The sequence below is a fragment of the Gadus morhua genome, chromosome 15 (genome assembly GCF_902167405.1).
Source record: "Gadus morhua chromosome 15, gadMor3.0, whole genome shotgun sequence".
NCBI lineage: Eukaryota > Metazoa > Chordata > Actinopteri > Gadiformes > Gadidae > Gadus > Gadus morhua.
Genome location: NC_044062.1, coordinates 23,818,659 through 23,830,915, shown reverse-complemented (window position 1 = coordinate 23,830,915; position 12,257 = coordinate 23,818,659). Strand labels below are relative to the sequence as shown.

Below are 12,257 nucleotides of genomic sequence, written 5' to 3'. Positions count from 1 at the left end.
CTAGCTATTACCTCCCCATCAGATCCTTGCTCTGTTTGCGCTATCTGTAACAGATGACAGGCTATTTCATGTAAATAATAAATACATATAATGTATCAGTATTATTTCCTAACGTTTTCTCTGCTTATTATTTTCCCTGCAGTGGACCAGTTGTACAGGCCATGAGTCATTACTGGAGGCTCCTGTTGTTGTGATTGTGGCCCCTGTGTTGTGGAGATGTTGTTGATTGTTGCGCGTCGTGCAGGTAAACTCCCAGAAGCCCTCTCAGAACCGCTCGGAGCAGCAGGGCCGCAGTGCCCTTCTGACGGACATCTCTAAAGGCGCCCGACTGAAGAAGGCGGTGACCAACGACCGCAGTGCGCCCGTTGTAGACAGTACGTCACTCATGGCAACCAGGCTTTTCTGGATACATTTCTTATTGGTAAACAAAGAGTGAAAAAACTTTTTTTAACACACAAAAAAACTATTAATTTTAGATTGAAAGTGTTTCGTAGGTTAACAGTAAGATGTAAATATGGACTCAGATGACCCTGTGTGGTGATGACATTGCTTGTGTATATTTTATCTTCAGTTTTGGGTTGCCAGGTAACGTTGGGTAATGTTACAGAGCAGACAGTGGATTGGTTAAAAGCCCTTTGAGTGTTTGTCCTACGAGGATGCCTCTGGCTCTAGTGGACAGCACCTGTCACCGACTCATCTGTTCAATTGCTGGCAGGAGCCCCCTCCACAGCATCAAAGAACAAAACACAGGGTGGAGGCATGACGCTAGTTAACTGTTGCTATGCCAACCCTGGCCGTCTCACCTATATCCTCCATCCATCATCCACCACCGGCAACATTAGCGGCCACAGAGACAGATTGGAAGAATAATCCCAAGGTGTATCATTTACTGCTCCTGCCACGCATTGCCACAATGGACCAATGGAAGGGGAGGTGAACGCTACATACAATGACGTTATATGTTACATGTCGTTGTCTCAGAGCCTAAAGGAGGTGGAGGAGGGGGTGGATTTGGTAGTGGTACACCTGGAGGTGTTGGAGGCCTGTTTCAGGGAGGTATTCCCAAGCTGAGATCCACAGGGAGCAGAGAAACCAGTGGTAACACACACACACACACACACACACACACACACACACACACACACACACACACACACACACACACACACACACACACACACACACACACACACACAGACAGACAGAAGATCATTAGCTAGCTGTGAAACAGGTTGTCATTTGTTTCCTCTCCTCCAGACACTGGGGGCCAGCGAGGACCTATACTCCCTCCAGGGGCCCGCTCCGCTGGTGCCAGGCCCTTCAATGCACCCCTCGGGGGCCCCCCAAGATTTCCCGGGGCCCCATCATCCCCCCGTAGCAGCACCCCTGACCTACCGAGGGGCCGCGTGATGCCCCCCTCCAGACCGGACACTCCGGGCGGACCTCCGCCCCCTGTGCCCAGCACCCCTCGACCCAATCAAGGCTCTCGGGGCGGCCCCTTGCCACCGTCAGCCCCTGGGGGTCCCAGGCCTGGTTCTGGCCTGGGGCCCCCACCTCCTGGCCTTCCGCCAGGGAGACACGGCCCCCTTCCTACCCTGCCCGGAGGCTCCAGCAACTCCCGACCTCCATTACCGCCCACGCCAGGAGTCAGAGCCTCCCCAGGGTCCGAGGACCGCCCCCCGCCCCCGCCGGCCCCAAGTGGGAGTAACCGCCTGTCGATAGCCCGGGATGGCCCGCCAACACCTCCTCCTCCGTCCTCTATGTTCGGCTTGAAACCCCCCTCGCCCTCTGTCTCCTCCCCCTCCCCCCGCTTGCCAGGAGGGGCCCCTCCTCTCCCCCCAGGCCGGCCAGGCCCCCCTCCTCTCCCCCCCTCCCCAGCAGGGGGGGGGGACCATGCAACCCCTCGCCTGCCCCAGAGGAACATGTCGCTCAGCAGGTAGCCCTCATCTTCACTCTTCCTCTTTCCTTCTGAGACGCTGTTTTTTTTGTGTATTTGCTTCATTGTGTTTGTATTACTTGTCCTGATCAAAACCACTACAAGATGCTGTAAGCCGCTACGTCACGACGGGTTTGGTTTTGTTGTTTTCCTTTCGTGAAACGTGGAGTTCTCCAGTATTCAAACGCATTAACGTCTACCTTCTAGAAGGGTTTTAATATCGCTGTGCTGCATTGAAACTGGAAGTGACTGTAAACTGTAACAAACCAAAAGGCCTATTTTACCTCTAGCAGCAGTCAAACCTCACGCTGTTCTGTGGGAGTTTCTTGTGGGATCACCAGAGCAGAGAAGAACTGTCACAATCAAGGCTTCGACTGGCCTTTTGGACATTGAGTTTTTTTACTCCTGGAAATATGTCAGTTTAAAGCAGCAGCTTGCAGAACACATCATGTCTGGCTCGGTATTGCTCAGTGCCTAAGGTGTAACTGTAGCTTCGGTATTCTTTCCAGCCAAGCACCGGCCCCCCCACCTGGACGATCGGGACCACTTCCCCCCCCCCCAAATGAGAGACCACCCCCACTTGGAAGAAACCAGGTCGCAGGTCGCACAGGTAAACAAACCTGCAGGACAGTCGATTGATGATGCATAAAGATCAGGCAGTCATGATATGCCGTCCTCTGTTCATCAATGTAGTCATCAATTGATGCAAATATACAGGGTGGGCGTCAAAGGGGGGGGGGGCACTGCTGTTTGAGAAATATTTTAACGCAGTGGTGACCGCATGGTCAAACACAGCAGAAATGCTATCAATAACGAAACACATTTTTCTTTATTATTATTACACTAATTATGAATTATTATTATTAGCAAAAATATGTTCTTCTTGTTGTTGTAGAGGCTATTTGGTAGTAGCCCCCTTCACACAGTTTATGCAGCCACAGACACGTAGAAGATTATGATTATTATTAGCTGTCGTGGAGGCTAACGCAAATAAATGCAGTTTACCCACCTCTGATATGTCAGAAATAGTTTATTTACCTCTCAACAGTTTATGCTCCTCCAAAAAAAAACAATAAGTAGGCCAGCCACTGGTTATAAACCTTAGACACCAGCCTCCACAATCAACAAAACCCAGCTGGACAACATAAGTAACAGAACAGGTCCGTTGACAGAAGGCACGCATTCAGGCAGCAAGTAGCCTAATGGACAAGCAACGCACCAGGCAGAAATGACACAAGGCCATATACAGAAAGCCAGGGCTCGCTTCAAGAAGTGAAATGAAGAAACTTACCGTCAGAAGAGTAGCAGGCGACAAGTATTGCTGCTGAAACGTCTAGTACTGTGTCCTTCCATTCACTTGATCATTTGCGTGTCAAGTCTAAGCAATTTTTGTAAATCCATTTTTGGTTGATAATAATTCTGTACGCTGCAGCTCAACGTTATGTTGAAATCAAATGAAACACGTTTAATCAGAAACCAATGAGCATTGACCAAGCCTAACCTGCTATGCATGCACAACCAAAATGATGCGATTTCCCCGTTATTATTTTATATTATTTTATTTCATTTAATTTACAGTTTGCACATTTAATATTAAAAGTAAGTAAGTAATATTTTTTTGCCACGCCATGACCTGTGGTAGGAGTGGCATTAATGACCGCTAGGGGGGGCACTACCCCCAAATGCCCCACCTTAGTGCCAACACTGCAAATATATGCTAAAACACAACAAAAACAGGCTACATGCCTTCAAACATTATTAATTGCAGATAAAAAAATAAAACCAAGGCCATGCATTTCCTTAACTCAAATAAATGTAATTTTCTGTTCATGTGCAGGTCCACTTCCTCCACCCCCCCCCTTGGCTCGCAGCGGGGGAAGCGTGAGGTCCTCGTCCATACCTTCTCCCATTGGTCGGCCAAGCCCTGGCGGAAGGCCCCCCCTTCCACCAGAAAGACCAGGCCTGGGCGGGCCTCCCCCCCCTCCCCCTCCCATGGGCAATGGCATCCAGAACTCTCACCCACAGACCCCTCACCACCAGCAGCAGCAGCCGATGGGCGGTAATGCTGAGGCTGAAATACAGTTCAATGCGTTTAGCCTCATCAATGCATAAGTAACACAGCCAGGCTACAACATCAGTTAGACCTGGTGACAATGTGTGAGCAGCCTCTCAGCTGCATTCTATAGCTAACTTTGATTAGCTGGAGACATTTTGATTCTGACAAATTCTGACAAACATCCAAATAATGTAATTGCTTTACCTTTGTTACACTCCAGTAGTCACAAAAAATAGGAGGTGTGTTCCTAGTGATGGTTTGAGAAAAAAATCGATTGTTTATTTGGTTGAATAATCTCCGTCTAGTAACAACACATTGCGTAGGTTGCGAAGATGAATATATATTGAAAATAGTTTGCAACATTGTTGCATGTTGATGTACTGGGCTCAAGGTCTTCTGAAAGATGTTGGTTCCAATGACAGCTGGTCAAGAGGTTATGAAAGTGAACAAATAAAAGTTGAAATGTAATGCTTTTGGCATGGCGAAGTAAAATGTACCCTTTTCCTCCCCAAGGTTGGACATGGTTGGTCATTAGTGTTCCATTTTTTTTGTGAGGTCTATGCTGAAGGGCAGGTCCAGGTGTTGATGGTAGTCCTCTGTTCTCCTTTCAGATGAGTGGGAGTCTCGTTTCACCTTCCATCCCATGTCAGACCTCCCTCCTCCAGACCCCTACGTACCAAGTCAGAAGACCTACCCCAGCAAGATGGGCAAGGGCGACGCCAGAGGTTCTACCACACACATGCATTCACACACGCACATACACACACACGCGCACGCACAGCCTCACACTCACACACACGCTCATGCACACACTCGCTCACACGCACACAATCACACACAAACACACACACACACACACACACACACAGCTAAACTGTAACTTATTCAATATAAGGTAAATAACCTTAATTGACAAATCTATGGTACGATAAGGTTGTTGATGGTAATGTCTGGAGAAATTCTGTCATCTACTGGAATCATGCATATTCCACTGACTATATAGGTCTATCTATTCCGCACCTGTTACGCCTCCTAAAGGTCCTGACACACTTAATAAATAAAATCGAAATGGTATATCGAGATATGCTGTTGACCTTTGGTCAGCATGACAATTTTGGCATTAAAATATATTCCCTGCGATTTGAGGGCTGTTTCTGTAATGGAGCAAGTTGCAATTGTAAACGATGCCCAGAATACAACAGATTCAATTGGTTCACTTTGTTGTCCAACCCTATGCTCTTTTAGTGGTCCATCTTCAGAACATTTTGTGCAGTCTCATAAGCCGATTTTATGTCCTCAGCATTTGTATATCAGGAGCTTTGACCCAGAGGGTGATTTACACTTGATGCTTTATATGCAGACATCAATGTCAATCCAATATCAGGAATCACCGGGGAGTTTAGGGGGGTGGGCTTGCAAGGGGTAGGATATGACGTAGGGTCTAAAGCAGTGGTTCTCAACCTTTTTTGAGCAAACGCGACCACTCCCGCGACTCCCGCCATGCCCCTTGAACAAATGAATGAGAGGCCTCCACGAAAACAGATCGCACGCAGAGGCCTAATAAGGCCTATATATTTTGTATTTGAAATGAAACAGCCATTTCGTGGAGACTACGCTCAGAGCAGCTGGAACTGAACAAGAAGAAGAAGGACAACGGGCTATGAAACAAAATTTGATATTTTTTTCTTGCTATCGGCCATGTTTGATTGTGTTGTGTTGGTTATTGACCTGCTAACCCGCGAACTTGGGTTATGTTTGTCAGCGTTACTATAGAGATCATGACGATAGCTGATGTAACGGGGGTCCGGGCGTGTGCAGGACCGAACGGCCGCTGTCACTCCAGTTTGTTTTGGTTTGACCACAGGCAGCACGGAGGCAGAATGGATCGCGATCATCTTAAAGGTCCCATGGCATGAAAATCTCACTTTATGAGGTTTTCTAATATAAATATGAGTTCCCCTAGCCTGTCTATGGTCCCCCAGTGGCTAAAACTTTTGAAAACTTAAGGTTGTAGTACGACCATATAGAGGCTGTGCCTATATGGAACAAGTTGTGGGGCTCTGGAGTCAACATTGGCGATGCTATTGACATTTTTGCCAAATAGAAATTCCTCAGAAATCAGAAGATATCATTTTCCAAACTAAAGGTTGTAGTAAGACCATATAGAGGCCATGCCTATGATTTGGAGCTCTAGATTCAACAATGGCGACGCTATTGAAATTTGACTATTGTCGTCATTTTCGGTTCTACACTTTGCAGACGGTCCCTCAGCTCGCGGCTGAAAGCCGACAGCTCATGTAAGCCAATGCAATTCACCGTTCTCTAAAGACGTTGTTTGTATGAAAACAGGTTCTCTAGGTTACTACATTTAGCTAGAGGTGTCATTTGTGTCGCAACAATGTTTCACTGATGAGCTATTGATCCGCAAACTCAGAATCTGCCAATTTCTTTCCATCTTTACGGAAGTGACTCGTAGTGGTTTATCCAAGGTATCTCGGGTCAGCTTCCCACCCCCTGTCTCCTGGAATGATTTCCTAGTCAGCGGGTTGGGTGTCTCAGGTCTCACCTCCTCTTTGGGAAGATCCTTGCCTACCCTTAAGTTCCTTTTCTGTTTTGAAAAGTTGATTGAGGCCAATATATATGGCTTGTCTTCCTCCACCTGGTATCCGATGCCCAGGGCTTTGTTGTCCTTCATCCCTCATTTGGTTTAGAAGGATTCTCCACTAATTCTCCTGAACTCAGGACTTCTGTTGGAGTTCCATGCCTCCCACTTGCCCTGACCGGAACCATGGTTTGAGAAAGAAGCATCCAGACTTCAGAATCTCCTCAACTTCTCCTGTGATTTTGTCCAGTTGCTTCAGGTTTTTATGGGAAGTTAAGAGGTCATTCACATAACTATCGTCTTCGTGGACTCTGCGTTCCTCTTCCAAGTGAGCAAAGATGGTCACTCTTGCTGTTTCCCTCATCGCTAACAGCAACCGGCTGGTCTGTCCCCGATGTTGACTCTTGTGATGGCATATTCTCCTATCTCTTCGTCAGGACTCTCCCTCCAGAGGAATCTGTGTGGATGAATTTCACACTCCTCCAACCCCAGTGAATTGTACATTTTCTTGATGTCCCCTAGAGCTGCATACACACCTTTTCTGAATCTCAGCAGGACAGCTCTGATAGGGTTGAGAACATCTGGCCCCTTAAGAATATCTTTCATGCTCTGTCCCCTGAACTTCTGGCTGCTGTTCCACACAAGTCGCACTGGAGTTGTTAATGAATAAGGGTGTGGTGCCACCAAGTGGATTACATACCACACTGTTCCCTTCCAGTCGCTCATAATCTCATCAGTAAGTTTTATGACTGTGCCTCGTTCAACCAGCTCATGGACTTGGGTTGCATATGCGACTTGCCACTCTGGCTCTCTCTTCAGTCGCGTTTCCGTCTTACTGTCCGATACTGTCCAACTTCCACCACTCCAGGAAGTCACGGTTAGTAGAAGCTTTAACCTACACCTCAGCCATGTTTTGCTGTTGCAACCGGGCTGCCCATTACAATCTCCTCATGCTTTGCCGCAGCTGTTCTCATGGAGCGAGCAAAGTGTGTTCTAGACCCGTGTGCTGCCAGCTCTATATCCTCAAACAAGTCCGCCAACTGTCTTTCCCAATGGACTCTCCCATAAGATGAGGTCTCCAACTACTTTCACCCTTTGTGGAGCGAGTCTTCCCTCTCTGTGACTGATGAGAAGTTTAATATCTTCTGGCCTCTTCAACTCCTCGAGCTTGACCTCTGGGAAAATTTTCTATATCTTCTCTGATGTGGTAACATTTGGCACTTTGGCGATCTCATCCAAGTTCATGAGCCCCCTCTTGACTCTGACTCTGAGGAGATATATCTCAGTGGTCACCTTCATGGTCATCCCACCTACCCCGTGCACAGTGTTGTGGTAGTTACTCAAAAAAGGTAATTAGTTACTTACTACTAGTTACTTCTGTAAATTGTAATGAGATTACGTTACTGCATTTGAAAAGTAACTTCACTACTTATTACTTTACTTTCCCGTTTCTTAATTTACTGTAAATACATGGACAAACATCATAGCCCTATCATCACTTATTGTTAATTGTATAAATCTTTATATAAACCATATGAAAGAACAATATCCCTGTTAGCACAAAAAAAACACGGCTGGGGTAACGCAGGAAAGCGCATTACTATAGTCTAGTAAAGTAGTGTAGATACCGACATTTTAAATGTAAAGCGTTACTTTACTTCGTTACCCAAAAAAGTAATATTGTTACTCTAACGCGTTACCCCCAACACTGCCCGTGCAGAACTACGGTTATCTTCTCAGTTTGTAACCTCAACCTAAGAGCAGCCTTGTGGGTGATCAGCATCATGAGGCCAGGAAGTTTGCACAGTCCATTTGACTCCAAAAGCTCGGGCTGTTTCCTACCAGTGCTGCCTGTCATTGGTTTCTTGTTAGTGAAGGCCTTTCCTGCTATCTCTGGGGAAAGTTCAGACAAGAACTCTTCTTGGTCCTCTGTTTGCTTGCGTTATACCTCTGCTGCCTTTTTCACACTTCTCCTCATTTCCCCTTCTGAATTCTCCTTTTGGGCAGAGAAAATAGTGGTGATCTGAGGTTCTCCCCTTCTTACAGTCATTATTTCTGCATAGGAAAGAGTCTCTGCAATATCCTTCATCATCCTGACATCCAAGACATTTTCTGCAGGCTCCCAACTTTTTCACGGCAGCATCCTTTTCAGGCAACTTAACCCCCTGAATACCCTACAGAAGAATATTTTGTCACTGTGTCTCCCCTCACCGCACACAGTGCATACATCTCCCGGATGTAATGGATCGGGAGAGGACCCAAAAGCAGCACACGTAGGCAGGCAGACAGTCGGTAATGACCTTTATTTACAGAAACGAGCAGACGGACGACAGGCAGGGCGCCGGCAGAGGGTCTCACTGGGCTGTACCTCTATTTAATGGAAATTAATCTGAGGAATTCCATTTGTATATACTTGTGTCATTTGTGACTTATAAATTATTTTAACCATATTTATAAATTCTACTGGGAAACCATAAACTTCCAACACTTTAAATAGGTATGCTCTCTGAAGACGATCAAAGGCTTTTTCTGCATCCACAGCCATAAGTGTTCAGTCTATTTCATTTTAAGTCCTAGTATTGGTTCTTAACTCTGTATACTGTATAAATCCCGTCTGGTTTTGATGGATGATCTCAGATAGAAATTGAGCAAGTCTATTATTTATAACTTAAGTAATATTCACAATAATCACCTAATAGGTCTATAGTCCGCAGAAGTATCACAATCTCTTCCTGGATTTGGTATTACCGAGATAGTTGCTTTATACATTGTTTGAGGCAGAGTATGTTACCATCCATTCCTTGAGATTTTTTAAAGGGGATGTTTTAATTGCAGATTTAATTTCCTCACAAGTAATGTCTTTCGGAAGTTGTTCCTTTTGTTCTGCTGTTAGATGTTTTAAGTTAAGTGATTTAAGGCAGGGAGTGGGGTGTGATTCTTTAATTCTTATGTATATAGATTCCCGTAGTACAATTCGAATTCATTATTAATCATCTGATTGTTAGTATAGACTAAATCTATTTTTTTTTATTAATTGATGTACAGTCCCTCCAGAAAAAAATGTGATTATGCGATCGCATAATTCAACGTATAATCAGCCTAAGTCAGCATATTCATGCGGGGGCCCCATTTTTTCAAATATGCCGCACTTTCACCGCATAAATTGCCAATTTCCGCGAAAGAAGCAGCCATTTCCCCCTGTTGCCATGGGAACGTTATGGAGTGACGTAATTACGCGACGTGAACGTCATCGCAAAACCCCGCGACGAAGGCAAGATGAAGCGGCCTCAATTGTCAACAAAAATAAGTGCAAAAGGCCGTGCAAAGCAGTCTCCCGGATTGTTACACGACAGTGGGGGCAAATTATTTTGCACTCCGTGCAACTGCGTGTTGGACCACTGGCGGAAGTCGACGCTGGAAAACGACTTTGCCACAGCCAAACATGCAAGGATGGATCAAGAGATGGACGTTGAGGGAGAGGGGATGGAGGATGAGGAATGTGCTAGTGTTAGAGGCTACGTAGTTAGTTTTCATTTTCACAGTGGACTGTTGTAGTTTCATTCATTGAGTTGATGCAATTTTACAGTTGTAAGTGTAACCCCTTCCTGGCGCTGGAAGTGTAATATTATTATTTAAGGTTACTATATAAATGTGTTAACGAACAGGATTCTGAATGCTTAGCATTTGATGGTGAACAGGAGCTAAATCTCCTGTTTACCAATAGATGTTATGAAATGAAATGTCCAGGACAAACAAATAAAGATATAAACCCATATAAAAATGATAATCCAGTGTACAACGCAGGTCCGGTAGCAGAGTCCCTCCTTGGTTAACCGCAGCAGCTAACCAACGCCGCCAAAGCCTTTTCCTCTCCGGTGGATTAGAAAGTCATGAACTTCCAGTGGCACACGATGTTTCTCTGCCAGAGGATACCCTTTGCCAACACTCAATAAAGTACTTGTATAAAATACTAAGTATTCCGTCTACAAATATCACTCTTTTCGTTAAGCTCACGCACTCGTTGAACGCATCACCTCCTCAACCTCATCCTCGAGACTAGTGATGTGTCGGTCGCGAACGATCCGGCTCAAAGAGCCGGCTCTTTGACGTGAACGATTGGAACCGGCTCTACGATGGGAGCCGTTTTAAGATCCTATTTGGGAGCCGGTTTTTTTTTCAGTTTTTCGCTCTCTCCGCCTCCCTGTCGCTGTGCTTGTGCTCTGCTTTTCGTTTTTTTTCTCCTGCGGTGCCTCGCTGTCTCTCCCCCTGCCCTCCCCCTCTCACTCTCACTCTCTCTCTCCCCCCACCTCCCCCTCTCACTCTCTCTCCTTGCGCGTTCTGCCTGTGGTAAAGCAGAGGTTTTTTTTTTCCTCCGTCGGTGCCTTAATGTCTCCACTGCCCTCGTGTCAAGCGTGTGCTCCACACATCTGACCAATCACACGCAGCTTTCAATTAATAATGTGCCGGGAAAACACTGAAAAAAAAGTTTCTCTCCACTTTTTTTTTGGAAACCGCAGGCAATTGGCCAAGCTGTATAGCGTTCGTGGGCAGGTGTCAATGCACAGTCACGCACGCAGCAGTCAAGAAGCACACACGGCATAAAGAAGGGGAGTCAGTGTGACAATTGAATAGGCCTGTGTGATAATGAGTGGTGACAGAAAACGGAGCAAAATCTGGACTCATTTTAATGCTACGTCAGACTCCACCAGGGCAGAGTGTAGACTCTGCAAAACCAGAATATCCTATTGTGCAGGCTCCACTAACAACCTGCACAGAGGCTGGTTGTGGCTTTTCTGTTATGAAGCTGCTTTGATTGCCTACTTTTTTGTATTGTGGTGGGTGTTTGTATTTATATTTAACTGTTACATTTTTTCAAGTTATTTTTTTTGGAAGTGGTGCTATTTTGTAATAAAGGTTTTATTCATAAAGCATTGTTATGCTGCATTTTTACTCATAAGTGCTTAACAATGTCAATAATGAAACAAAATGTTCTAAAATTAGGTTTAAGCTATTAATTAATTAATAATGTAAAACATGTGTATGGGGAGCCGTTTGGGAGCCGAAAGAGCCGGCTCTCCACAGTAAGAAGAGCCATTAGAGCCGCATCTCGCAAAGGAGCCGAAAATCCCATCACTACTCGAGACCCTGCTTTTTAACAAGCCCCTCTCTGATTGGCTAAGAGTGCAGCAGTACATAAATCGTATTGGCTTATGTTACTTCGCTTAAACACATTGGAAATGCCTTACAAGCCACCACGAACAAAGGAGTAACGGTCATGCAGTTTATTTCTCTTTATTCACAAATTAACTAAAACACACTATTTATTCATTAAACGGTATTTATCCGCACATGAAATGAATAAATTAGAATTATTTAACTGTCTTTTTGTAGGTCCCTACATAAGATTGCACTTTTTTGTTGCTCTTTTCAAAAGCTTCCTCTGTAAAACAGGAACATTTATTTTTTTAGATTTTATTTATTCATTTTTACAGAAGTTGTGGCAGATTATTTTTGTAAAGCTACAGAAGTTGTACTCAATGTTTTGTAAGTTTGAGCCATGTTATAAGGTCTCAAAAATAACAAGATGAGAACTTCAATATTCCAATTTACAATTGGGCATTTAGCAGACGCTTTTATCCAAAGCGACTTACATCGTTTAATAC

General features: G+C 45.2%; 1 protein-coding gene across 2 annotated transcripts in view; it reads left to right on the top strand.

Annotated features, from left to right (window-relative positions):
- Positions 1 to 12,257, top strand: part of wipf1b (WAS/WASL interacting protein family, member 1b) — a 42,110-nt gene that overhangs the window by 15,202 nt on the left and 14,651 nt on the right. For both annotated transcript variants that reach the window (XM_030379798.1, XM_030379797.1), the window contains exons 3-8: positions 245 to 374; positions 982 to 1,098; positions 1,258 to 1,936; positions 2,446 to 2,546; positions 3,774 to 3,995; positions 4,604 to 4,717. In XM_030379798.1, coding sequence (XP_030235658.1) covers positions 245 to 374; positions 982 to 1,098; positions 1,258 to 1,936; positions 2,446 to 2,546; positions 3,774 to 3,995; positions 4,604 to 4,717 — 1,363 coding nt within the window. The remainder of the gene's footprint in view (positions 1 to 244; positions 375 to 981; positions 1,099 to 1,257; positions 1,937 to 2,445; positions 2,547 to 3,773; positions 3,996 to 4,603; positions 4,718 to 12,257) is intronic.